This window comes from Dysidea avara, chromosome 13, assembly GCF_963678975.1.
Source record: "Dysidea avara chromosome 13, odDysAvar1.4, whole genome shotgun sequence".
Taxonomy (NCBI): Eukaryota; Metazoa; Porifera; class Demospongiae; order Dictyoceratida; family Dysideidae; genus Dysidea; species Dysidea avara.
This window is the reverse complement of record NC_089284.1, coordinates 11,256,485-11,283,604: the sequence shown is the minus strand read 5'-3', so window position 1 is coordinate 11,283,604 and position 27,120 is coordinate 11,256,485. Positions and strand designations below refer to the sequence as shown.

Sequence of the window (27,120 nt, the reverse complement as noted above, 5' to 3'; positions counted from 1 at the left end):
AAATCATAAATGTGACTGGCTCTGGGAAAACCGTTCTTATCGCCCATTTAAAAGTATCGTGAAACGTCGGTTTTAAATATTCAGAGTGTTGTAGCTGGCCAGTGGTGGTAGCTACGTATACCAAATTTTCACACGTTTCACAGCAATTTCTTACCTTCCAGATCATCCACTGATGAAGTAGCCACTACTGAACAGCCAAGTTTCCCGCCATTTTTAAACCGAGGTTGTCTGTAGCTATCAGGCGAGCTCCAGAAGGGTGGGAGGCGGGGGCCTGGAAGGCAGGCAAGATGGTGTTCAAAAATTGAAAAGGAACGTGTTGGGATAAATTATGCCAACTTATGGGCCATTCAGGGTTCAGAACTGGCTAAAATGAAAAGAAATTTACAGCACAGGTCATTGTCCAACACCACAGAACTGTACAGCCATCTCCTGGTTGGCCAGGGCTCCATCAAGACTCCAGACCACTGGTACGGCTCGCTACTGTGCTTGAAAGAAGCAGCCAGCAAAAGCAGACCACTTTACTCTGGTTGACTGTGACAGTGAAATTTGATAGTACATTCATTAAGCTTTGTGTTTGTGTAAAAAAATCAAACTTCCTGTCTTAGGCGATAAGAACGGTTTTCGCAGATTCAGTCACAAATTGGGTTGCAGCACTTGTAAAGAGTTACCATCTCTTTAGGTGTAGATGCTGCAAAGAATATTCATCCGGCCTTCTCATGAATGGCAATCAAAATTACCACTAGAACCATTCTCAAAAGGTCAATGTTTTGAAATTTCCTTATAGACTTCATTAGTATTCATACTTTCAGCATTGAATTTTCATAAACATTGACAAATTTTACATTTACAAATTTTATTCAAAATTGCTACCAAATTCAATCTCAAAATTATTGAGACGGAAACTATACTAACTAATTCTGTTTTGTAGCTCAGTATAATAGTATATAGCTACTATTACCATTCATACTTTCAGTATTGAACTCAGCAAATTTCAGCCAAAATCAATCTCAGAATGTTAGTTTTCAAAATTTCCATGGGGAGCAGCCTAGGCCTTTACACTAATTTATTTTTTTAGCTTAGCAGCTATAACAAATCTTAACATATTTGCATGAAATTTCACTTCTGTCATCAAAATTCATCAACCTACATCCCTGTTACAATGTTAAATGATGACAATCATCCTCTACACCGGTTATTAGGCTTGTGTGATTATGCTGGCATAATAGGGGATGAAAAGCATAAAGCATAATGCTGGCATAATGGAGCATAATTAGGAGCATATATAATGAACAAATTTCTGCCACAATAAGTATAACTTCTGCTATAACAGTCAAGGGTTAACCTTTTTTGGATGGTGAAATGATTTCTGACAGCAAGTAAAATGGAGTCAATTAGTACCAAGGCATGGCAAAGCAGTTTAGCTGAACTTCAATCATTGAATTTGGTATTGTATAATGCATCTCATCGTCTGATTTGAATAAAATGTGATATTATGATTATGATTATTGGAAGCTCAATTGAAAGACTGATAATAAAGTTAGTGTTGAGTCAGTATAACTAATGAATGTCTAGATATTGAAAATAGTGAAGTCTGCAGGCCTGCAGTGAGACTGGGGTTAATATCAAACCAGGAAAATATTTTTAAAAGATCAAGATTCTCTAATAGAACAGTCAAACACTCTAATAGAACAGTCATTGCATGCAACAGAGAGAATGAGAACCATTTAAGTGTTTATCCCCAGGAGACTAATATGTACTTACCATGGTGCTGCAAATGCAAGTTACATATTATACTGAGCAGTTGCTGTCCTTTGAATACCAATTGCTACAATTCAGAACCATCCATGGTATTTTATACTACAAAATTATTTGCATACAAAACTACAAAGATATTATAGACAATAAAATGTCTAGCTTCTGAGATACTATAGATATGCCCCAGACCCCCAGTTCTAAAATGCCTACTAACTCTGGAGCTCATCCCAATTTCAAGCTATTTCTATTATTTGTATGTTGCAGTTGAAGTGACACTTCTCCATTTACATTCTGTCATATGAAGAACTTCTCTACACAAGGGAAAAAAAACAAAATTAAAGCATAATGCATTTCTGAAAAGCATAAATGAGCATAATAGGCAGAAAATCGGGGAAATGCCAAAAAGCATAATAGAGAAATTTTGGAGCATAATAGACTCAAGCCTACTGGTTATAATCGTTGTACCAGATTTCAATTTCTGAATTCTGACTTGCTGTACTCCTTATTCTTTCCATGCTTCTTTTTTTCTGAGGAGAAATTGTAGTGGCTTAAATGAACACTCATTTAACTGCTAGTTAGCACTTGCTCTGTATATACACTAGACTCACTACAATCTTCTTCTTCACTGCTTTGCTGCTTTTCATATCAACTGATTCATCACCAATTACTTCCTTGGTAGACACATGCAGTGGAAGGGGTAGATGGGATATATAAATTAGATTGAATACTTGCAAAATAAACCACCACGTGTTCTAATTAATGCACACCTCACGAAGGAAGCTTTTGAGGATTGTGGGATTAGGAGATCAACTGGTTGGAGAATCACGTTATGTATTACTATTATGCAGTAACTAGTGCTTCATGGATGTTCTTTACTGAGGGATGCTAGCTACACTGCTAACATGGATAATGCACTTGTCAATTTCATGCCCCACCCCCGAACATCCCCACACCCCCGAACATCCCCACACCCGAACATCCCCACACTCCAAGTAGGGATTTGACATTGCTTCTTGTCCCCACCCCTGGGGCAATTCACTATTGACAGTTGTTCAATTCACTGACCGATTTTTGGTAGTTGCATTTCTAAGCAATAAAATTACGCTCGCTATAATTTTACTAGCTACAGGTGTATACCAGATTAATTACTAGTCACATGCATAAAATATGTGCTTAGTCATCCTTGAGATGTTGTCAACTCCCCTACTAGGGGGTGGGGACATAGTGGGGATTTGACAGCTGATTTTTCACCAGTAGTGGGGAATTTGACACCACAATTTGTCAAATCCCCTGTATTCCCCCACCCCTGGAATAAAATTGACAAGTGCAAATTCAGTTACAAAAAAATATCAAGGTGCACTTCGTATACCCCTGTATACCCTCAATTCGACCACTGATTTTGACATGAGAACGATATCGATATTGCTTGAAAGTGTGCACATAATAAGGATGATATCCATTCTAAAGCCCAGTTCACTTAGCCACCAAGTAGCTCTAAGCTGTACAAGTGAATGCTCTTAAATCTATAAAAACTAATAGTTATGTATTCATGTAAGAATCATTATCTACATATTCTTGAAGTGCTGGGGTCTTAGAATGGTTTGACATTCTTAATTGTAGTACTGATTTCTATTTGTTTACGATCTCTAGCTGTTTCAAGTTTTAATTAAATTTTTATTACAGCTGAGACTATCTGTCTATCTCTGTGAATACTATCCCACTAGGGACCTGTGAGAAGGCTAAAGCCTGTGAATACAGGGAGTCAGAAACATGTAACTAAAACATTGAAGAATGCAGAAAAAAATCCCAGACCCAGTAGTGACTTGATCCCCAGCAACATGCATTCTATCATGTCCTTTCAGCATTTGACTACTTTCTAGAGTTGATGATTAATTGTTCACAAATACTAGGTACTAAATTATTGCAATTGTGACATGTTTAATATCAATGTTTTTAAGTAACAGCAATGATACACAAAGTGCTGATATTAGTGTTCCTGACAAGTGACCCGTATCAAATTGCAACACCTACCCATTATACACTACAACCTTTATGGCATCATTCATTTAAAAATAAATTACTGTAGGGCTTTGAGCTGGGTCATGTGATCTCAGTGAGTACTCAAGTGGAATTTTCACTATTCAAGTCAATTATATGATAAATGACAATTTGGGTAAAATTTTCCCTTTAGTAAGCACATACTATATGCAATTGCATGCATTGAGTTTTACGTCATTTACTCTGTGTAAAATCTTTTTTCATTAAGTACACAAAGGAGACATTGGCGTAAAATCTTCCCTTTATAAACAAAGGCAAGTTATCCCCACAATACACCAAAGTGTGCAGAACCAATTTAATAATGTTTCGAGTAGTGTGTAAAATCCAAAGGGGTTCCTGAAACCCCTGGAAACCTACACATGCCACAACCTACGTCTCTCCCTGGCTAGTAAAATATAACTAATATATATGTGATAGTTATACCATGGGCAAGAGTGCTTTGCCTGATATATACGCACAAGCCCAAGGGCCGCAGGCCCGAGGGCGAGTGCGTATATACAGGCAAAGCACGAGTGCCCATGGTATAACTAATATGTTCTACTTTAGCATGTAGACTCACCTAATTGGCAAAATCTTTAGTTGCTATACTCTTCTCTTATATAGGGAACCAAGTAAGCTGTGATTGTGGGATTGAATTTTGCCAAACAAACTGTGATTGTGGGATTCAATTTTAATACATCAAACTGTAGTTTGATTTTATTATTGCTAATATAACAATTTTAAGAGACTAACATTAATTATGTTACTTCAACTGCTACATTTACAAAAGTAAAAAAAACAAACTACTGTTAATGTATTAAATTGAATCCCCACAATCACAGGTTGTTTGGCAGAATCCAATCCCACAATCACAGCTTACTTGATTCCCTATATAGGAGAAGAGGATAACAGTAAAACATCAAAGAAGTTTTATGATTTCTAGATATAGTGTGCACACCTATTAGGTTTGCAATGTCTCAAGTTAAGGAGATATACGCACTGCCTTAACAAGATATACGCAGTGCATATATCTCGTTAACATTTTGAGTCAGTGCGATATGTGATATATATGCACTGGCTTTCCTTTGATCTGAGGTGTGAAAGTGATACACATATATATATATATGTGTATCACTTTCACACCTCAGATCAAAGGAAAGCCAGTGCATATATATCACATATCGCACTGACTCAAAATGTTAACGAGATATATGCACTGCGTATATCTTGTTAAGGCAGTGCGTATATCTCCTTAACTTGAGACATTGCAAACCTAATAGGTGTGCACACTATATCTAGAAATCATAAAACTATATATATATATATATACATACAATGAAATATTAGGAATTTCAAGTTCAATTAGGGATTATATGTGACCGGATTTGCGAAAAGGGGTCTTCCACACACGTCCAATTCTATGAACTTGGAAGACCATAACTTAGTGTTCAATAAAGATAAACACCTGAAATTTCCTCCATCCACTAACCTATGTTGGAACTCACTACTGACCTAATTTCAAGTCAACAGCTTTTTCCGATCTCACATCATGAATTGTCAAAGTTCATAAATTGGATGTGTGTGGAAGACCCCTTTTCACAAATCCGGTCACATATATAGAAATAAAAAGTAAGGAAACAAGGGAGGTTGCCTATACCTGCAGGTATACAAGTGGACATTTACTCCATAATTCACTCTGTATACCGATGACTGAATTAGGGATTAAATATCCACTTGTATACCTGCAGGTATAGGCACCTCCCTTGTCTTCTTACTTTTTATTTCTATGATCTCTAATTGAACTTGAAATTCCTAACTTTTCATTGCACTTGTTTGTTAACTTTTTGGTAACATAATTATGATCGGTGCACCTGCACATACTGCATCAAAAGAATAACGTCCAGACGTGCGCCCCAACTATCAATTAAGGAAAAGTAAAGTAGCTGTTATGCTTCGTGTCAAGCGATGTTCAGGAAGAAGAGTACGCCAACTCCTCTACAAGCATGATTGCTCGCTACGAAAATTGACGCGCGCCTAAACTATCAATTAATGAAAAGTGAAGTAGCTGTTATGTTTTGTTTCAAGCTATATTGAGCATGTTACACAGCATTTCTAATGAAGAACAGTATGACAGCTGCCTCTACAAGCAATCCACTCGCTATGAAAAATACAGACGATTTTTGCATAGCAAACTATTGAGAAGCCATCATGTGCTACTGTGAATTGGCACCTTGCGGTGTCAACAAAAAGAAATGGAGGTTGGCAAAAAGGCACATCTTGGGAAGAAGCGACGTCAAATAGCGAAGAAATCAAGCCCGTAGCTCTAACCAAAGTCGAGTTATGCTTGGCAGAAGGCATCAGTCAGTTAGTAGAAAATTCTGTTTAAAAATTCATAGAAACTTGCTGGAAGGTTTTAGAGTGTGTCTGAAAACATTTTTGGACTTGGCTATATCTAACCAATACTGCCAAGCTGTTATGAAGGTAAAATGAGGCTGGTTTGGGGGTGATGTAACTGGGCAAAACCCCTACTCTCCATGATTCCTAATATACAGTACTATCGTACTTTTGATAGGTGGATCTAGGAGATACTGTTATGGCACAGGAGACCTGAGGGCAGCAAGAAGTTTTCAATGCTTATTTCATATAATTTTAGTTTGAGTAATGTAACACACTAATGTTCTAAAAGTGTTACCTATCGTAAACCACAAAAGTTTGGCGAATTTGGTGAATCAAAGGAATATTGCCAACCATTGTTTCCCATTTAGCTATTTTATACTTGGCTGGATGGTAAATCCACCAACCTGTCTTGCATGCTGATTTGCCAAATGTATGCCATGCCAAACTTTTGTGGTTTATGGTATAACAATGGTTTCATAAAAATGGTAGTGTGTACTCAGTGTTAATTTTAAAAGGGAAATGGGATAGTGTTAATTTTAGATTTGAAATTTGTGACCAGATTTGCGAAAATGGGTCTTCCACACACATCCAATTTACCAATTTTGACAATCCATAACTTCAGATCAGAAAAAGCTAATTACTTGACATTTGGCCAGCAGTGAGTACCAACATAGCTAAATGAATGGTGAACATTTCATGTTTATATGTTACTTGAACACTAAGTTATGGACATCCAAGTTCATAGAATTGGATGTATGTGGAAGACCCCTTTTCGCAAATCCGGTCACATTTGATGATCATATGAATGTTCTATTAGAGTAGTGACTGCTCTATTAGAGTATACTATACAGTATTAAATGCACAACAGTATAAGACTTCAAACTTTACCTTATGTAACTATGCAGGTATGGTATGGAGACATTCTCACAATACTCTGATAATGGCTGCTTCAATTATACAAAGATAACAATTCATGATTATCCACAGTACAAACACAGAGGATTAATGATTGATAATCAATGATTGATTGACATGGAGTATCCATAGTTGATAGCAACAGAGCAATTGAGATTGGACTGTAGTATACAGAGCTGTTTTCTTAGCTTTAACAGAATTGACCCTGAAGACACAACAAAGTAGTCCAAGCCAGGCACAGACTTGCCCTTGACCTTCATCCCTTCAGAATTCTTTTATATTGTAGCCCATTGTACACAGGTAGAAACTCGAGCCTTTTGATACCGTTTATTTATCCGTATGATATATATGCATATATGAGTCCCTTTACATTTGCATATTGAGAAATTCTAATGGAGCAGTCATATACTCTAATAAAATGGTCAAGAGTAGTATACTGTACAACCATTTAACCTGCTACCTCTACTGTTGCACTGCTTGAGCTAACATGCTCTTTGGATTCTGATAATGCACCACCTCTAGTTATATAGGTCTTACATGGAATATTTACGGTGAAAAGTGAACTTCACTGGTGTGTGCGCATAGCTCAACGATTATCAAAACTTTGGACACATTTTACATATATTGCTAGCTTACTTGTTGCTGATACTAATAGTACATATGATTATGATTAATATACAGGTAAAGCGAGGGGTAAAGGCAAAGCCGGTATACCTGATCAATCCATAAGCATTAGCTAGCATTAATTAGCTATAACATTATACAAAAGTAAATCGAATAAATAGACTGTCATCTTATACAAAATTCTAGTGATCCTATACAATACTAGTAGGAATACTAACTGTGATGTGATCTAACTACGATTTATTTGATGAGCTGTTTTCTTATCTGGTATATACAGTGATCATAAAACAAGTATCATCGGTAAAATATTTAGGGATAACTATAAATGGAAAATTGCAGTGGACAGAGCATATTCCAAATATTACTAGAAAGGCAAGCAATTCACTGGGTTTTATACACAGAAATTTAAAAAACTGTCCTCCTCATATCAAAAACTCATGTTATAAATCTTTGGTGGTACCAATAGAATACGGATGCATCCATATACTCATAAAGACAACGACAAGATAGAAAAAGTTCAAAGATGTGCAGCTAGATTTGTTTAAAATGACTATTCATGGAATACAAGCGTAACTGGTCTCCTTATAGAATAGCAGAGTTCACAATCAAGAATATCCGCCTTAAAAGTGACGATAATGTACAAAATAATTCATGATTTAGTATCCATTCCCAGCCATTACCTCGTCCCAAGTAACTCTAACACACAACATCACAATTTCACCTATCAACTACCCTAACTCTACAATAAACAGCCAGCTGTACTCATTTTTTTCCATCAACAATTTGACTTTGAAACAACTTAGATCATGAATTAGTTAATAAATCTTCTTAACAACAATTTAAGACTACGTTACATAATCATGCACTGTAATTGTATTTTTAAGTAATCACACACCGCACTTTTGTATTTTTACACTCACCATGCACTTGCACCATTGTAATTTATGTTGTGCGCTCACACTCTTTAGAAGTTTTGCACACTATTTAATAATAATAATAATAATGATAAATCATACAAAACAGTACATGAGAAGAGTCAAGTGTCAACTGCAAGGTTGTGGTCCATTATGATGAAGCCACTGCCACACTAACCACAACATAGATGATGCAGCAGACTACGATGATGATTCCAACTGTAATTCCAGCAATATTGAGGGACCTTGCAGTGTTGGAAGCCCTCCTTGCTTCTTGATAGTTACCTGCACTGTATTCAGAGTCCACCTATATAAAATAAACGATATTAGGTGATAATGCTGCAACTCCAAGGTAAATCTTGTGTTAGGATTTTATTAATCCATGGTAATAGTTATTATCTATCCCAGAAATGGTGGAGCAGGCCAAGGAGTAGGGAGAGGCCAGCTTTAAAAAAATAGTGGTTACACAGTGGAGTTTTAAGCAAGTAAAACTGATTGCTATAAGCATATTTATAATAGTTTCGATGGTAATGTCTTTGTGTTTTCATGTGCAAATTTCTTATTACAGCCATTTGTTGGCTGCCACCTTCAGTAAAATTTGTACAAGAAAACACAAAGTCACCATCATACACCATTGAAACTTCTGTGCTAAAAGCAGAAAGAAAGGGACATAAAGAAGGACAGGGGTAAGTCCATGGAGCATGTACACTGTCTATTTCCTTTGGCATGCCAAAAGGCATCAGGCCCAATATCCTTTTGCAGCATTTTGTCATCTTGGTCATCAGTGAAAAGTCTTGCACAGGTTGAACTTCACCCTCTATACAATAAACAACATGATTCATACCCTTAGAGAGTATATCAGTGCTGCGATTCCAATAGGGAAACAGCAACAGAGTAGATTCACCAATGACAGTGCAAGATAGTTTGGAGGCCTATCAGCAATGGCAATGAGGTTGGTGGTTGGCTGCTGTGCTACGGTCACCACCTACAATGATATACACATTACCATAGACTTGCTTCGTCTATATATAACAAACTAACTGAAACATTAGTATTTGCTGTTTGTGGCTGCTGTTGTGGATGAGCTACAGAAGTGAAAGAGAATAATAAACACATGTTTACATATGAATTACACATAACTTGCTATAGCCTTACAATGCATGCTCGAGACTAAAGAAACAATATACAAACCAAATGATTCCATACATTAGATGTGAGAATTGTACAATAATGGAAGTATAGCCTGTGAAATTAATGCATAACTGAAACTGTATGTAATTTTACAGACAGGAATGAAATTGAAGGATTCAGGCTTGCTGATTAACAGTTAACAATAGTGCTTATTTAGCAATTCAACGTTGTGACAGGTGATCAGACAAGTTGCTTCAACTAGGCATAATGTACTGTTAACACTTGCTGCTATGCTTTAGCTACACAAATGCCTGGGTGAAATACATGGAAACAAATTATTGTGTAGTGTTAATTACATACAGGTGTGATCTCGTTGTCTTTTTAAATTTTAAAATAACAAGGTTTTATAAACTTTTGCCTACTACTTTACGTTGTTATGTCATTCACTTGTTAATATTGCACCATAAACTGAGGTAAAAGCAAACCCTACGGTGCTAATTTTTTATACAAAGATTATGTAAGAACGTGTACTAGAAGTGTTGGTCATGCATAAACATAGCTCCATCAAAACAACACAGTGGTCTTTGACAAATAATAATGGTGTTTTTGTATAATACTATCAGAGCTCACCTGAATAATAATCATAATTATGATTTCACAAGACATGAAACCATATTTATGAAAAGCCACTATCTAAACTATGACATGTGTGGATTCAGGGACTTTTTAAATATTAAATTATATAGAGTTCCATCAATCTTCACTATATATGGCTCTCGGTGTATTTGAAGCCAAAACACTACTCTTCATACAATTAAGACTTGAATCACAACTTGCCATTACTTTGCAAAACTGAGGCCAACTCGGGTTCAACCCTGCTGCTTTGAAGGATTCACTTTGAAATTCAATTTAACCCAGGTTAAGGAGCTCATACGAACACATTAAGCCAAGTTGCATGCTGGTTTAAAGTAAAGGTAAAAGAAATATAGAAGTACATAATGATATACATGTGTAGTCTACATAGCTAACCTGTGATGTATGTGACAGAGTGCATGTTATGCCATAATAGCCATATCCTGTTACATCTTTACTACCTACACACAATTAGAGGTGTACCGATATGGGTTTTGGGCATGTACCGATATCCGATATTGATGCAACCAAAAGAAGCCGATAACTGATAGTCGATCCGATATTTGCATTAATATTTTAAGCAAACGAAAGTGTACATTAAATTTACCTACCCTACAACAACATGTGCATGTATTCATTGCTATACTCTGCCTGTGGTGGTATACAGCTTGGGTTTCTATTGTGTTTCTATTGTGCAATCCAGACAATTAGCTATAGGTACCCACAAACATTTTTATGTATACTCCCATGAAGCCTTAAACGGATATTTCTGCATTACTCCGCATTCTAATGGTTTGTGAGAAAGCTGGTACAGCAGGTTTCCGTTATCCTGTGATCCTTGGTACTCTATAACTGCTTCATTTGAAAGACTGTGATAAGCTTTCCAGCAATTAACACTAGAATCGCGTGTATTTATATGGCTTCTCGTAGTGTAGCATTTGTTGCAGAGTGAACAATAAGCCAGAGCCACATGGATAACGTAGAAAACCAATGTATAATCCGTTTATGTACAAACTATTGCTACTGTATAAATATCGGTAGCGATATCGGTCATCCTGCTGTTCTGTACCAATACCGATATTGGTAAAAAATACTATATCGGTGGCCGATATTGTAGCCGATCCGATTATCGGTACACCTCTACACACAATATAACTATAAACATATTGAGGCTTTTAAAAAGTGCATGTGGTTGTGTTTGTAACAGTCTAATGACTACTAACTGTAACTATATGCCTATACATGGCAGTGTGATAATATTGTAGATTTTTTGTAACCAGCTATAACGCTTCTCCATCAGTAGTACCCCGTTGACAAACTAGCTAGTTACTATTATATACTGGCATTTTCTGCATTTAATAGTACTCCATGTCTCCAAGTGACATCTTTCAGACAACACTAAGCCATGCATGTTAATTTCATCACATTCTGTTGTTAATTTCATCACATTCTGTTGTTGGTGTTGCTAAGCTGATTCCAAATAACTAAGATTCCATGATTCGTGACGGTTTACACAAGATATAGTCAAGCACATATAATAGCTCTATATATTACAGAGTCGTACGATACAAAGCTGCCGCGGTTAATTTCCCGCTGTCTTGGTTTATTTCACTTCCTGTATAGCTAGCTATATAGCTAGCACCTTGACTGACACATAGCAGGATTAATGCCTGATTACTCAACATAAACTACTCACGTACCAATGGCAATGACTATATAACGTTTAAAATATAGCCAGCCACGGAATCTTACCATACGGTGGAGGGGGCTGAGCAATCGGGTTAGCAGGTTGATATTCCGTATGATCTACAGCCGTTGAGTCCGGCGGATATGCTGACACTGACATTGATGGTGGTGCTGGAGTATACTGCATCTGCTTAGTAGTAGAATCTAGCTCCATCTTACAGGTACACGATCTCGACTAACTGTTGATCAGGTACACGATCTCGACTAACTGTTGATCACAGAGACAGGGAATATTAAACCGCAAAAATGTGCTCATCACGTGATCTATACATTCATCGCTGTTTTTTTTTTAGCAACAAGATCTTATAAATAACTATTATAATTACACACAACTAACTACATAAGCTACAGCTAGCTACAGGGGGAAAACTATTACTAGGGGAAAGGGGGATTGTCATCATCATCCGAGCCCTGAAGGGCCCAGTATTATTATTATTTATTACAGGTAATTTATAAGGCTAAACAGCCTGTTACACCTGATCAACAGGTAAAAAAAGTACAAGTAGACTAATTACATACATTTATACATAGTGTTAGATGAATATTGGTCAATCAATTTCTTAAAATCATCAACTGATGCTGCACATGCTACTTCTTGGGGTAAATTATTCCATGGTTCAACAACTCTTCTTGTAAAAAAATATTTCCTGGCATCTGTTCTTGAAAAATATTTAAATAGCTTAAATGTATGACCTCTGGTATGGGTAATGGGTGAAAAAGTAAAAAAATCAGAATGGTCTATATCATACTTATCATGTAGCATATTGTAGACAGCAATCATGTCATTGTTGAACCACAGTTGCACAGACAGTTGTTGTAGCAAGTTCTTTCTAGCAACTTTCCGAGGGACACCACTGCGAGGAGTGGTACAGTCAGCTATATTCTGTAAAGTTTTTAGAGCAAAAGGTGTCCAAACTCCAAGTGTTTCCACAACTAATGGAATGAAATCTGGCCCCACCTTCTCCACAGCTGCCAAATGCTTCTCATCCTTAGCAACCTCTCCAGCAGCAGCAGCCACCCCAGCACATGAAGCACAGGAGGAGATAAAAGCAGACTGAGTGGTGCAACGTATGGAGACATTGAAGTAAGCTGGATGACCATGCTGGAAGTTAGGATGAAAAACATCGCCAGGGCGCAACCCATCATCATAAGAAGCTCTCTGTTCCCTAAGAACCCCAGGATGATCCTGTGAAAGGGCATTATAAATGATGTTTACCAGAGCATCATGTCGACGTATTCTCATTGGGCCTTGAGAGCAACCTAACAGATAGTCACCATAGTTATCGATGGTAGAAAGACAGGTACACAAAGAAGAGAGCGGAAACAAAGAAACACCCAACCATATACTTAATCCAATAACAAATTCAGGCCCAGGGATAGCCAAACCCAGACTGACTTGAGGAATAGCTTTGAGCCAGCCGCTACTTGTGCTAGAAGAGTGTGACAAAGCAGTCAAACAAGCTCGATCGCAAATGCCAAAGGATGCAAATAAGTCATATAAGTCATCAAATAAATGTTTGTCTAATGTAGCTTGCAGGTCCTTCTGAGAGGCTGAAAAAAGCAAATGACTACTGGAAATACCCGATTCAGAAAGTAAGGTGGCAGCATCCTCCTCATTAGGGAAACTGAGCTGATTAATATCAACAGAAAGAAGGGTGGAAGCTAATTCACAAACACTGTTACATGAACCCAAAAATGCAGGTGAAGCAGAAAAAGCGGATTCACGTAACCCCAGGCCTCCTAATCGAAAAGGCAAATATGCCTGTCTCCAACAAGTGTCAAAAAGACTGCACTGCATAATCCTACCAAGGCTAGTTATAGTGGGACTCCTGATATTGATCTGGCGTGGCACTTTGCGCAACAGACTAGTGAGATATATATAATATATACCACTTTCACACTTCAGATCAAAGGAAAGCCAGTGCATATATATCACATATCGCACTGATTCAAAATGTTAATGAGATATATGCACTGCTACTAGTGCGTATATCTCGTTAAGTTAGTGTTTATATCTCATTACACACTGCCTTAATGAGATATACGTACTGCCACCAGTGCGTATATCTCGTTAACTTGAAACATTGCATACCTAATAGGTGTGCACAGGCTATATCCAGAAATCATCAGATTTTTTGATGTTTTACTGTTATCCTCTTCTCTTATATAGGGAATCAAGTAAGCTGTGATTGTGGGATTGAATTCAAGTAACTGACTGACTGATACCTTCACACAAGTGTAACTCGATAATGGTTAAAGCTATGGGCTTGATTTTTTCATTGTTCTACATTGCTGCGGGCTAGTCTCGTGTGGCCAGACTGCTTTTTTCCATGTATTGGGTGGGGAAAAAAGGGTCTGGCACAACTCCAATAGCTGCTTGCTTCTGAGCCGTCTCCAGACACCAGGGACTAACATTGGCCGCAAAGGAGGCGCCATGATGTCAGTAAAACAATGAAATCATACACTCCTAGTCTGGTTGTGAGTTTGTTACACGATGAGGATGAACTTTTAAGACGCTATAAAGAGACAAATTATTATTATGACACTTTACAGTGACCAGCACTGAAGGTCTGACAGCAACATGTGCTGCAACCTTAGGATTACCTAACCTAATTTCAAGGAGTTAAGACTTAACGACTTGACTTAATTATAGGATTCATTTAAAGGATAAACAGAGATCGAAGCCATCTCGAGTTTACTTACTGACATCATTGGCGCCCCCTTTGCGGCCTATGTTATTCAATCTCGTTATGTACAGACTTGCTCAACCACAAAATTACGTAATACAGGAAACTGAGTTGTCACGTGAACACCGCACAAGCCGTTTTGTGGTCAACAAGTTTTCTGCGTAACAATGACGATTGAGTGACCTTTATTTAAAGATTTGTTTACAGTGGAGTCTCAAGCTACCCTATGTCTTGGCTTCTGCTTCATGGAAGGTATTATAAAACTCAAGTTGTGTGGCTATGCTAACTAACTGAGTAGTGAGTTAAATACTTAGAGTAATAAGTAGTCAGTATAGTGCACTAGTAGTTGTGTATGCCAAGTAGCACTTTCATTACATGGACTCTAAGTAGTGATTGAGCCTTGAGCTAATAATGTATGGCATTGTTATCAGGTGGTTACAAATTAACCAAGCTTACCAACCAATGCCTGTAACCTTACCAGTTATCTGCACATGGGACAATGTTGGGATTTGAACTTTGATTAGTACAAATTCCTGCTTTGTGCTGTTGCCGTATAGTATAGGTGAAGCGACATAGCCAACCTGGCCGATTAGAACATTGGTTTGGTAATTGCAGGTTCTAGGTTCGATGCCCCCCCCCCCTCCACTCCAACTGTAAGTTGCAGTTTCCTTGAGCAAGAGACCTACCTACTATGACTGGACTTGGGGAAGCTAGTGTCACTTAGTGGTGTTGGGGTTATGAGTTCCATGGGAATTTACTGGTTGCTTGCAAAATGTAAAAACAAAATCACGTGCACATTTCACTTGAAGAATTTCTGATGAAAATTGTGTTCTGCCTATCATATGACAATCAGAATACTTATACATAATGTTTTGCTGGCACACTGTTAACTACAATCCTTACTATATAGTTCAAGATATTCGTATCACAGGTCACATGTTTGATCATGTATTTGTTCTTATACATTTATGCAAAATTGGTAAAAGCGTGTTCAGTGTCCCAGATGATTAAATTTCACAGCTTGTGTTGTACTCTTCTTGACGCTTTCCATGAGCTCTGTACAATGTTCTTCATTTCATTGTTTAATAACACTGTTGCACACAGAATGTTTGGAAATTATGCCTGGTATTCATTTGATACCTGGCATTTGTTTAGTTGAACAATCACTTGTATCCTTCCTATTGTGTTGTGCCTTATACCGATTGTTTTATTTTGCAGAGTATTAAAACAAGATGTCACAGAATTCACCAGTTTGAACAATCCTGATGTAAGTGTATTATTTGTTTGATATAGACCATGTCCAGTCTTTGGACATGGTTTTTTAAAAATAAATTGAAAGTGTTGATCATACACGATATGACCATCCTAAAGTATCACAAGAACACTGCAGTAATAGTCTTAACTTATCGAACGTTCCCTTCACTATGAGTATTTAATATTTTCCCAACATGTAATGTTGTAGATTTTGCTTTCAAATTAATAGTGACCACATCCTCAGTAGCAGGTGGCTAGTTTCCAGTACCTAGTATGTGGGGGCTTAAATTAAGCTCCTTACTAAAGTCACCTCCATATAAATTGCAATCACTGGGTATTTGTTGTGTGTAATCTTATTTAATTTTTGGCGATGTAAAACTACTACTACCTAGGAACTGCTTAATTTGGTGCAGTCATAAATGGAACTACCTGCTATAACTTTGGTTGTGAATTGTCACATTTGTACGTTGGTGTGCTTTAATGTATATTGACATGGGTGTAAATGAGTGATACTTGCATGATTTATCTGTTCACAACCTATAACAAAGTCCAATTCATAATTTGTAGCGAGAGTATATAATAGAAACCAAGAGTACTGAATGGGTGTATTACCCATGTAATAGTATTGCTCACACACACACACTGTTGATGTATCTCAATTATTGCTCCCCCTGATCATGTGCTGTTGTAAGTGTTACCTCGTGTTTTATGCGATTGTTATTGAGTTCCATTTGTGCTGCTGTTATGGAGTTTACACCCACGATAAATGATTGCGTGAAGTAACATGGATAATTTAGTAATCGTTCGTTTATAGCGCCATTAAGGGTTGCTGTATTTAGCCCAATTCGGCCAGTGGAAACATGATAGCATTAAAGGGGAAATGGCTAATGTTAAAGTTCTGGCATCGCTAAGTGGATCCCTGAAGGTGTGGCAACACTCTCATTTGTGCAACCATTGTTTTAGCGAACTGGGGGTCCTTACTACAGTTTCCTTGTACAATAACTGTTTAATACTTGGTTGAATAACACAGAAAACTGGCGAACAAAGGCCCGTTGCCACATACACATTTCCAATTACCATTTCACATAAATGAACAATTACTGAAATATCCATGTTATTATATGTGATCATTAATCACAAGCTAATACACCGTTTGACACTCTTGGTTTCTATTATATACTGTACTCTTGTTTGTAGCTAGCATATAATATATTAAACATCCATTACTCATTGTAAGGAGTGTTTCGGGTTACCTTAGACAGGGACTATTGTGTTTATCATTAGTTTCCAACAACTCAACATGTTGACTGGAGGGTCTGGTTCACAAAATCACCTACATGTTGTGTGATTTTTAGTTTAGAGAAGCAACTGCTTTCACAAGTAGTGAATGTTCTTCATATTACTGTAGGTGCTTGTGGCACAGAGATGCTTGTATTGTTGGGGTACCATGTAAAGTCCTCAAGATACCACTGAGGTAAGTCTATTGTCACAAAGTTTTAGTGAACGTATATACCATATAGACAATCAAATCATCAATCAAACGTCATCACTTGTTCAGTTCATTCAGTACAGGCTAGTAAGGATGATGTATGTAGATTGATATCTCCTGCTAAAATTCTCACTCAAAATTTACTTGGCTGCATTGGGTAGGAAAAATCAAGCCCAAATGTGCTTTCAGAGTGATCTGAAATGCTTCTGAGAAGTTATTAAATCTTAAATTTGCATTGACTAAATGATGGCTTCAGCCAAACACAACTTAAGGCTCAGTTTCTTCACTGTTAGGCATTATTTGGGCCTAAAATGGGCAGCTGCAAGATTATGTGCATTGTCGAATTACCTTTTATCTAATTCCTTACTCCACTGATCTAGAAGTGTCAATTTATGGGTTTGTGATGGCTTCCCTTGCTGATTTGATTGTCTTCTGTGATCCCTACTAAAACTTTAGCTTCTGTCCCTACTCAACTGAAAAAGTTTCTTAACTCCTCTTTTACATTCCGTACAGGTATCTACTGTTCGAAGGAGCTACTGCACGCTGTCTGCACTGAAGGTTATGGGAAGACACAACACACAATTAGTTTATATATAAAGTGTGTATACATTCTAATTGCCTACTGTTTGTCACTTTAGAAAATGAGTTGTGGATGTTATTACTTGTTCACACCTGTTGCATGTTGTAAAGTAGGTCCACTATGCTGTAATGATTCTTAACTTGCTGAATTTCAATATGCAAATTTATCACCTCAAAAATTTCCTGCTGCACTCACTATGACAACTTAAAATCATTGGATCAGAGTTTTACCTTCAACTTTTCCTGTAAATATTAAGATTGTATCCATTGATATGCTACATCCAAATCATGAACAAAGTCAGCATAGCTCGGCAATATAAGTGCATAACTGTTGGAAAAAAATTGATTCTAAGACTTTGGTCTGTCAGGCTATACTGTAGTACGAAGCAGCCAGACAAGATAAAGACTGGTGGATGCTCATCCTGGACTGTGGACTGGCAGACCTTGGTCTGTGAGGGGAGAATTGGTAGGTGGAGTAAGCTTAACACAAAATGAGCATGGAAAGGCACTAGTAGATTTTCTGTGAAAAATAAGACATGAGAGGTATAGAAAAGGCAAGACTTGCAAAACAATCATTTAAGTGGCGAGATATGTAATTTCATCAAATGTACTATCCGCACATTCACCAGATGTGTGACCTTAACACTTGGAGCATAAAAATTCTGACTATGTATACAACATAATTCATACACAACTATTTATTCCATCTATGTTACGGTGTTGGAACTACACACTAGTCAAAACATTTACCTAGGCTCAAACAAAAACAGGCCACAGGCCCCAATACTGAATAGCATTGCAGTCAGTTATAGATCTGTGATTCATATTGTATCAGTATAGAGAGACATTATTTATTATTTATTGTTAATCAGCAGGACCCTCCAGGGGTATAATGCTGATGTGCAATTACATGTGTACAATTTCCATTAGTTACTTAACTATATAAGTATGTACAATTACGACAAGTTACTTAATTATATACATATGTACAATTACAATAATAAACTATAAAAATATATACAATTACGATAAGTTACTTAACTATATACATAGAAGGGGCTAATTTTTGCTTAAATTCTTCAACACAGTCAGTCTCAATAATCTCATCATCTAATCTATTCCATTCTGGTACAGTTCTTGGGAGGAAGGAATATTTATATACATCAATTCTTGGTTGGTAAGGTACTAGTTTAAAGTTGTGTGAGTGTCAGGTCCGTAATATAGTAGATTTAAATGGGAGATAACAGTTCGGTATAATTAATAAATCATGTAGTACTTTATATAGTAAAACTAGTCTAGCTGATTTGCGACGTTCTTGTAGTGTAGGCCATTGCAAGTTTTCAAGGATGTTAGTGATGCTGTCTCTATTATTTCGTCTCCATGGTTGACCTGTGACAAAACGAGCAGCTCTATGTTGGACCATCTCTACTTGATTTATGTTGGTTTGGTGATATGGATCCCATATTGGGGAACAATACTCTAAAATAGGCAAGACAAATTGTTTATATGCTAGCTCACGTAGATGGCTAGGACAATGCTGAAGATTTCGTCGCAGAAAACCAACAGCTCTGTTTGCCTTATTGCAGATGTAATCTATATGTGGCTTCCATGAAAGTCTGTGATGTAACCGGCTTTACTCCAAGATACAAATGTTGTTCTGTAACTGCCAGTGAGGTGCCATTCATTACATACGAAAATAAACTTTTGCTATGGTGATTAGAAATTTGCGTTATCTTACATTTGCTGATGTTAAAAGCCATTTGCCATTTATCTGCCCACTTTGACAGTATTGTCAAGTCTTGTTGGAGTGTTTGATGGTCTGTTGAACTGTGAATAACTTTGTATATTAAGCAATCATCTGCAAAGAGTTTCATTTGGCTTTAACAATTACAATACCGACATGAGGGTTAATATTCTTGCTGTGGTAAATATTATACTGATGTATATTGTTCAACATTTGAGTGCGTGTTGCAAACTAAAATCCCACGTCTATATATTATAGATTTGCACTGACACGCATTAGAAGTTTGTTCATTTCTCCTCGAAAGATAAACGGATTCTAAAATGCTTAGTGCGGAATTGTAGCTAATGAACTAGGCTATCAGTGGTATAAATTCTGGGTGGCAAAGTATAGGGTGCTAGGAGAAAGAGCAGTTTAAATTGTGATGTATCTCGGCAATCCTTAAGCTATCGAAACAAGTATTTTATAGTACACAAGTAGGGTACTTAGGTACTTAAACCATAGCCTGATTGGTTTTTATTCTAGGCAGTTGCTATTCGCACGGTCACGTGTGAATAGCATAGAGCTATTCACACGGTCACGTGCAAATAGAACGGAGCTATTCGTACGTGACCGTGCGAATAGCACAGAGCCTCGCTCAGAGCTATTCGCACGGTTACTGAGAAGACAGATGCAATTGGCATGTGTATACATAGATCCTTTACTATGGCATACATCTTCGGGGTAGTCTGGCGGCGCCCGCCCCTTCGCATAGAGTACTCTATGCGAAGGGGCGGGCGCCGCCAGACTATCTTCGGGGTGTGTATGCATGCGGGAAGTATAATGGATACGTCACCAAATTTGGTCCAAGGATACACCATGCATGCACACGCATTAATGCATTTTCTCTGCTATGGACTGCTAACTGTGGGTTGTGTACTTACATATTATAGCCATCGTTATAAAACATGCAAGCATGTTTCTATGTTAGACCCAACTGCACGAATGGTAAAATGTACAGTCACGAAGTTCATAATCAGTTAGTCAGAGTTTATAAACTGATATGGTAAAATTAATAAGTAGAGATTTACAAAATAGCGCACATTGTAAAGTAGCAGATTAATTAGATCAAAATAATCCAATAGGAGTCATGCAGTCTGAGTCAAAAACATTGCCAAATGCATCCTCGCATCCCTTATAGTTACAAAACCACATTTCTCCAACAGCATTCATTCTCTTGGCCTCTTCCAAAGTGATGCAAATGCCATCCTACAGTAAACAAAGAAATTTATCATTAGCATACAAACATAGACAAGGCTGAATTTTACCTTAATTCCATCGCATACATCACTTTCATTGTTCCTCCAGTAGAACAAGTAGCATCCCCTTGTTCAGTCATTGAACTGTGGTTAGGGGGTCTACAACTCCGAGGAATCATGACAATGGACAGAATTCAATTCTAAAATTGGAAAAATTTTCTGTAATACCTGACAAGCAAGAGTCAGCACAAGAATTCACTGGGCATTAATTGTCAAATCACAATGTCAAGACAATTGAACCTATAATGTGATAGCAAGTGACACACACCAGGGGCGAATCCATACAGACTTTTGGAAAGGGTGTCAAAATGGCATGCTACATTGTCTGGTTTAGTAAGGTGAGACCACTGAAAAAAGGTCACAGCCTGCTGACAATATAGCTGCCCACCCTACCATGCAACTATGCATTTATCACTGCCTGAAAAAGAACATAAAAATTCTTAAGAAGTCAGAGGCATAGCTAAGGTGGGAACTGGTAGGGCACAGGCCCAACCAATCAGTTTGCAGAAACTGGTCAAGCAAGATCGAAATACTCTAATAGAGCAGTCACTCTACAACAGTCAAGTATATATATATTAGTGTGATATTAAATAATTAGCTGCTTAAATTGCTCTAAAATTCAACTCTAGAGGGTCTAACTTCAAAAATTTTCCTGGGAGACATGCCTCCAGATCCTTCTAGCATTAACATGCTGTGTAGCTTTGCACATCATGATTGCTGCAGGTGCCCAATCAATCATTCAGGGCTAGCTACGCCACTGTAAGAAGCTCGCTACACAGTTCTAATACTATGACAGCTTTATTAGAGTGACTGCTCTATTAGAGTATCTCGATCCTGGTATATGCCTTGGCCCCCTCCCTGTATCCCCCACAGCCGTTTACCCTAAATGCAGTCCGAACATTTTCCTTCGTGTGTGCAAACAAAATCTATTTCTCTATACCTCAAATCTTCATTGTATACCGTTTTGCTGCTGAATCTATTACCGGATTTTGATCGATGTTGACCGTTGAAGGTTTAGTTGGATGAATTCCGTTCTTTCAAAGGCAGAGACTGTCTCTTTAAGATCATCGTAACTCTCGAACTCGTCTCCTATACACATGTGACGAAAGACCACAGAGAAAGATCCAAAAGAAAAATCCCGCTCAAAGCCACGTGTTGTTTTCGGAGATGAATGAACCGTGTACTATCCGTAAAATAACAACATCACGTGACTGCCGTGCGTGACCGTGCGAATAGCCACTCCGTTTATTCTATCCTTAAAGTAGCCGATTAAAAACAAGTGTCCGGAATACCCAGCTGTTCGGAAACCCCCTTGCTTACAGGTGTACCTTACTCTCTTCACACAACAAGAAGACCACATGACTAACACGTGACATACTATGTAGTCTATACGGACCTCAATACGGGCACGCCTTGTTTCAATTATCGAAGCACTAGACACTCAGAGGATCTGCGAAATGCAGTATTTTGTGAAAGAGACATTGCTCCTTTTTGTTCTACTAAACTTAGTTGCTGGTCAGAGTTACAACTCACTGTGGCCAATTCCGCAAGAGTATGCGGTGCAGCCCACTGGAGATGCGGTTAAATTGAGCAGTGGATTTGCAATCGTAGCAAATCAGCCTTCACAAATCCTTAACAGGGCCATTCAGAGATATACGTCCATTATCATGCAACGTGATTTTAAGAGGGAATATTTTCAGGCATGTTCTAATTCTACCATGTCCATCAGCAAATTGAATGTTAATGTTGCAAGTCGGGATGAAACTTTGGATATTGACACATCTTATGAATACACAGTAACAGTTGAGGATGGAGAAGCTAGTATCACTGCACCCACAATTTATGGAGCAATGTAAGAAATAGTTTGTTTTTAAGTATGGCTGGTAGTCTTGCGTAGCCAGTCCGCTTTCCTTTCCTGCAAAAGGAATGTAAAAAGAAAGGGTCAAGTGAACATAGTATAGCACTTTTATTCTGAGCTCAGACTGGATGGTTTCTGACTGTTGCAACTGAGAGGCTTGTTGATTGGTAAAGTGGGTAATGTTCTCAAAATCACAAAGCAGAACCTCCAGAATCTGTCAGCTCAAAACAATGTGCAGTGCTATCCTATTTCCCTTCCATCCACACAGACAAAGCTGACACTGGCTAGTAGTTAGCAAGAGAAGGTGCAACTGCTGATATGGCTTGTTGTGTGAGTTTCACTGGAAAAGTACCAAATCTTATACTCAGCTTTTCTGGGTGTTATACCAAACTTTTGCCATTTATGATATGACAATGATTTCATGAAAAATGGCTGTGTGTAATCACTGTTAATTTTATAATGGAAATGAGATAGTGTCATAATTTAGAATAGAATTTGATATTCAGTTGAATGTTCTATTAAGAGTAGTGACTGTTCTATTAGAATATAATGCACTATGGATAAAGTATAAGACTTCAAACTTTATCTTGTGTGATTATGCAGGTATGGTATGGAGACATTCTCACAGTATTCTGATAATGGCTGCTTCAATTATACAAAAATAACAATTCATGATTATCCACAGTACAAACACAGAGGATTAATGATTGATACAGGGTAATAATGTTGTCATTGTGTATTGGTCATCATTATCATGATTATTTTTAAAGGCGTAGGTTTTTTCCGGTGCAGTTGGTAGAGAACTTGGTAGATGCCATGAGCTATTTGAAAATGAATGTCCTACACCTTCACTTTAGTGACTTTTGCCAGTTTAGTGTGCAGAGTATACAATTTCCAGCACTGACATCATCACTTGAACAATACTACACTCAACAAGATGTTAAGGGTCTCATCCAGTATGCTAAGGACAGAGGAATAAGGATAATGCCAGAAATTGATATACCGTAAGTGTATGTAAGCCAATGGACATAAGTATTCCTCCAGCATGCTGCATATCCATATTGAAGCCAGGCTGTACACGTAGGGGCTATATATGTTGGGTACTTCGTCTTAAACTATATGAAATGCATGTCTGGGTTTGTTTAAACACCAGGACACTTGAACCAGACTTATATATACTTATAGTTCTAACAAATTCCAGAGTCACATGCTATACTAACTATAGTGTTTATATTCTGGATAAGTATGCTTCATCTCATGTTTCATTGTTGTAAGTGAATGTTCCAAGCTGTAAGTCAATTACATAAATACTCTTGGCACCACTTTAACCACAATCACCTTGTAGTCCGTGTGCTCTAACGTCTGGGACTGAATAGACACCGGCCTTGTGTAAATACCAAGATGAAAATAATTATGGGAAATGAACATCCAGGCTTCTATATGGCTAAATATGGTAGATATATAAGTTAGAGACTAGTACTTTATAGGATCCTGGTGGATTTTAAAAACCTGAAGCAAAGCCAAACATTTTAAAATCGACCCTGATCCATGGCCAAATGTGTGGTCTCTACCTTAACTTTAGGAACTCTTTGAATGCTGTTCAAAAGGTAGATTGATGTCCTAGATGTACATATATTACGCATCTTGATGCTCACCATATACTATCAGTTGTGTCTTGCTGATTTTAGTGGTCACTCTAGAGGATTTAGACCACTTGCTAACCTTAGCTTGGTGCATTTCTGTACAACCAACCAAAGAGAACTTTACAATGATCTCAATGTACGTACATATGTAATCATGCATCATTACAGTAATATTTGTGCATGTGATGAATAGGGCACAACACAAGAGACCTTATACAAATTGTTAGGTGAAATGATGGACTTGTTCCCAGACCAGTATTTTCATCTGGGATGTGATGAGACTACGATAGTTGGCAGTTGTACACAGGAAGGTTAGCTGTGTTGCTTTAATAATATAACAATTGTGTGCCATCTAGGAATTACCAGTTTGGAGGGAGCTATGTTGAATTTTACTAGCCGGCAGAAGAAAACACCGGTTGGATGGGAAGAAGTGCTGTTTACAAGCAAAGCAGTAAGATTTATGTAATGCATTGACAACTAGATAGAAAGCTCCGAATTACAGACATTTAAAAGCATGCATTTATAACATTATAAAAGTTGGCTGCATTAAGTACCAGGATCCCTAATATCAATGTAGTGAAAGTACATGTACTGACTATCCTGTAATAAAATTTCAATGTTCTAACAGAGCAGTTAACAGACCAACTTCTCTAAAATAACAGTATGAGAACTATATGGAATTTGGTAGTTTGGTGCAAATTGTTATTACAGTAGTGGTGAATTGATTATATCCAAACCCAAATCTTTGATTATTCAAACACAAAGGTGACTGCTTAATTAGAGTATTTCAACACATGTATGCTCTATTAGAATAATTGAACAAAGTTCTGTATTTTAAGTTCTGTATTTTATTCCCCTCTCCGCGTTAGTTCAAATAATTGACTCATCACTGTGTTTATATTGGGTGAGGCTTAATTAATGTTATGCTTTTTGTAATGATTTCATGTTGCTGCCTTGTCTAGAGTTATCAGTAAACTCACTTAAATAAATGACTAACAATGCTGTCAAGATTATATAAGTGGTATTGTACATTGTCTATTTTAAAGGCAAGTTCTCAAACAGTGGTGGAGGCATGGTCCCGACACACTGCATCACAGATAATTGCAGCGAACCACTATGCGTATGTACACAAATACATGCATAACTCATGTGATCAATACATTGTGTGCATGATAGGATTGAAGCTGCTGGCCATCACTTTTATCTCAACAACAAACCTGACTTTGATTTGTGTTGGTATGACATTGGACCAAATGTGAGTATATCAGTCCAACCAAGCCACAAATACATAGTCACTGCATTCCAGTTTGATAAGGAGCAACTGGAAATGTTATTGGGAGGGGAAATGTCAATGTGGACTGACAACTACTGTAGGTCTCATGAATGTTTGGATGATGGAAAGACCCCACCAGTAGCATCCTGGATGTATGACAAAAAATATAATGATGTGTTCATGCAGTCTGTTGGAGGAATGGTAGAATACTGGGAATGTATATTAAGTATCAGTGTACACGGCATTTGTATTGCTAGATATGGCCAAGGGGGATAGCTGCAGCTGGTTCTTTCTGGCACTACAGTGAAGATGTTGATTCAAAAAGTCCAGGATTTCTCCTTACAATGTTTTCACAAAATTCGGTAAATATATGTGTAAATTAAAAAAAATTATATCTATTATTTTTACAGAGGATGGCAAAACGAGGAGTACTGGTATGCCCCAGTGGATGTGCTTGTGATGAAGTGCATCGCTGTGGTGTACCATATCCACACAATTAATGCAAAATTTACTGCATACACTTTAGCGTTAGTATGCATCTTGCTGGTTCTTTTTGATGACATGTAGTTGGGTTTGCTGTATACTTTAAAGTAACTGTATTTTTGTGAAAAAACTATATTTTACTTATACATAGTCTTAGTACAAATAATGATTATGAGACACTTCATGCATGTGATCATTTAGTGTCATTGCCACAGTCTTGATATTCATACTCTTATGCTCGAGACCTAACATAAATTCTTACATATGGGTATAATTTTGTGGATAGCTATTTGTGCTTACTAGCTAGCTACATATTTAGTAGTCCTGCAGGCTATTCATATACAATGTCTCAGTGAAACAGTCTGCATGCATAGCATTTACAACTTGCAGTGTTAGAATCAAGCAAATATTGTACCGATTTCAATTTATTGCTGAGCAGCTCTACTAGTAATTTTAAAAGATAAACTATTAGAATTTTTGGGCTGTAAATAAAATGCAAAGAATCAGAAACCAATTATGGTTTCATAACAGCAAGAATAAATAATTACTCTTTGTAACAGTTGCAGCTTTGAACACCGTAAATACAGAGTGATACACATAATGAGCATGATTGGGGCGAGCCTGAGCGAGTCCCACAATTGCAGTACTCTGTTGTCATGGGGT

General features: G+C 37.4%; 2 protein-coding genes and 2 long non-coding RNA genes across 6 annotated transcripts; 2 read left to right on the top strand and 2 right to left on the bottom strand.

Moving 5' to 3' along the window:
• Positions 1-8,711: 8,711 nt before the first annotated feature.
• On the bottom strand, positions 8,712-12,408 carry LOC136243002 (proline-rich transmembrane protein 1-like). Its single transcript, XM_066034521.1, has 4 exons — positions 12,159-12,408; positions 9,684-9,727; positions 9,487-9,627; positions 8,712-8,949 (listed from the first exon to the last, which is right to left on the bottom strand). The coding sequence occupies exons 1-4, from the start codon at positions 12,304-12,306 to the stop codon at positions 8,794-8,796; spliced, it is 489 nt and encodes a 162-aa protein (XP_065890593.1). The 5' UTR covers positions 12,307-12,408; the 3' UTR covers positions 8,712-8,793.
• A 2,539-nt stretch (positions 12,409-14,947) lies between these two features.
• On the top strand, positions 14,948-18,882 carry LOC136243249 (uncharacterized). Of its 2 annotated transcripts, none has more exons than XR_010694812.1 (4): positions 14,948-15,091; positions 16,058-16,106; positions 17,502-17,567; positions 18,096-18,882. It is a non-coding gene; the product is annotated as an uncharacterized lncRNA (long non-coding RNA). The 2 variants fall into 2 exon arrangements; XR_010694813.1 differs by having other exon boundaries at positions 14,959-15,136.
• A 2,043-nt stretch (positions 18,883-20,925) lies between these two features.
• LOC136243182 (uncharacterized) lies at positions 20,926-22,586 on the bottom strand. Of its 2 annotated transcripts, XR_010694767.1 has the most exons (3): positions 22,082-22,552; positions 21,210-21,340; positions 20,926-21,150 (listed from the first exon to the last, which is right to left on the bottom strand). It is a non-coding gene; the product is annotated as an uncharacterized lncRNA (long non-coding RNA). The 2 variants fall into 2 exon arrangements; XR_010694766.1 differs by having other exon boundaries at positions 21,210-22,586.
• On the top strand, positions 22,429-26,608 carry LOC136243181 (beta-hexosaminidase subunit beta-like). Its single transcript, XM_066034703.1, has 11 exons — positions 22,429-23,052; positions 23,662-23,775; positions 23,829-24,062; positions 24,747-24,837; positions 24,895-25,012; positions 25,058-25,152; positions 25,748-25,821; positions 25,878-25,956; positions 26,008-26,175; positions 26,232-26,336; positions 26,385-26,608. The coding sequence occupies exons 1-11, from the start codon at positions 22,658-22,660 to the stop codon at positions 26,472-26,474; spliced, it is 1,563 nt and encodes a 520-aa protein (XP_065890775.1). The 5' UTR covers positions 22,429-22,657; the 3' UTR covers positions 26,475-26,608.
• Positions 26,609-27,120: the final 512 nt, after the last annotated feature.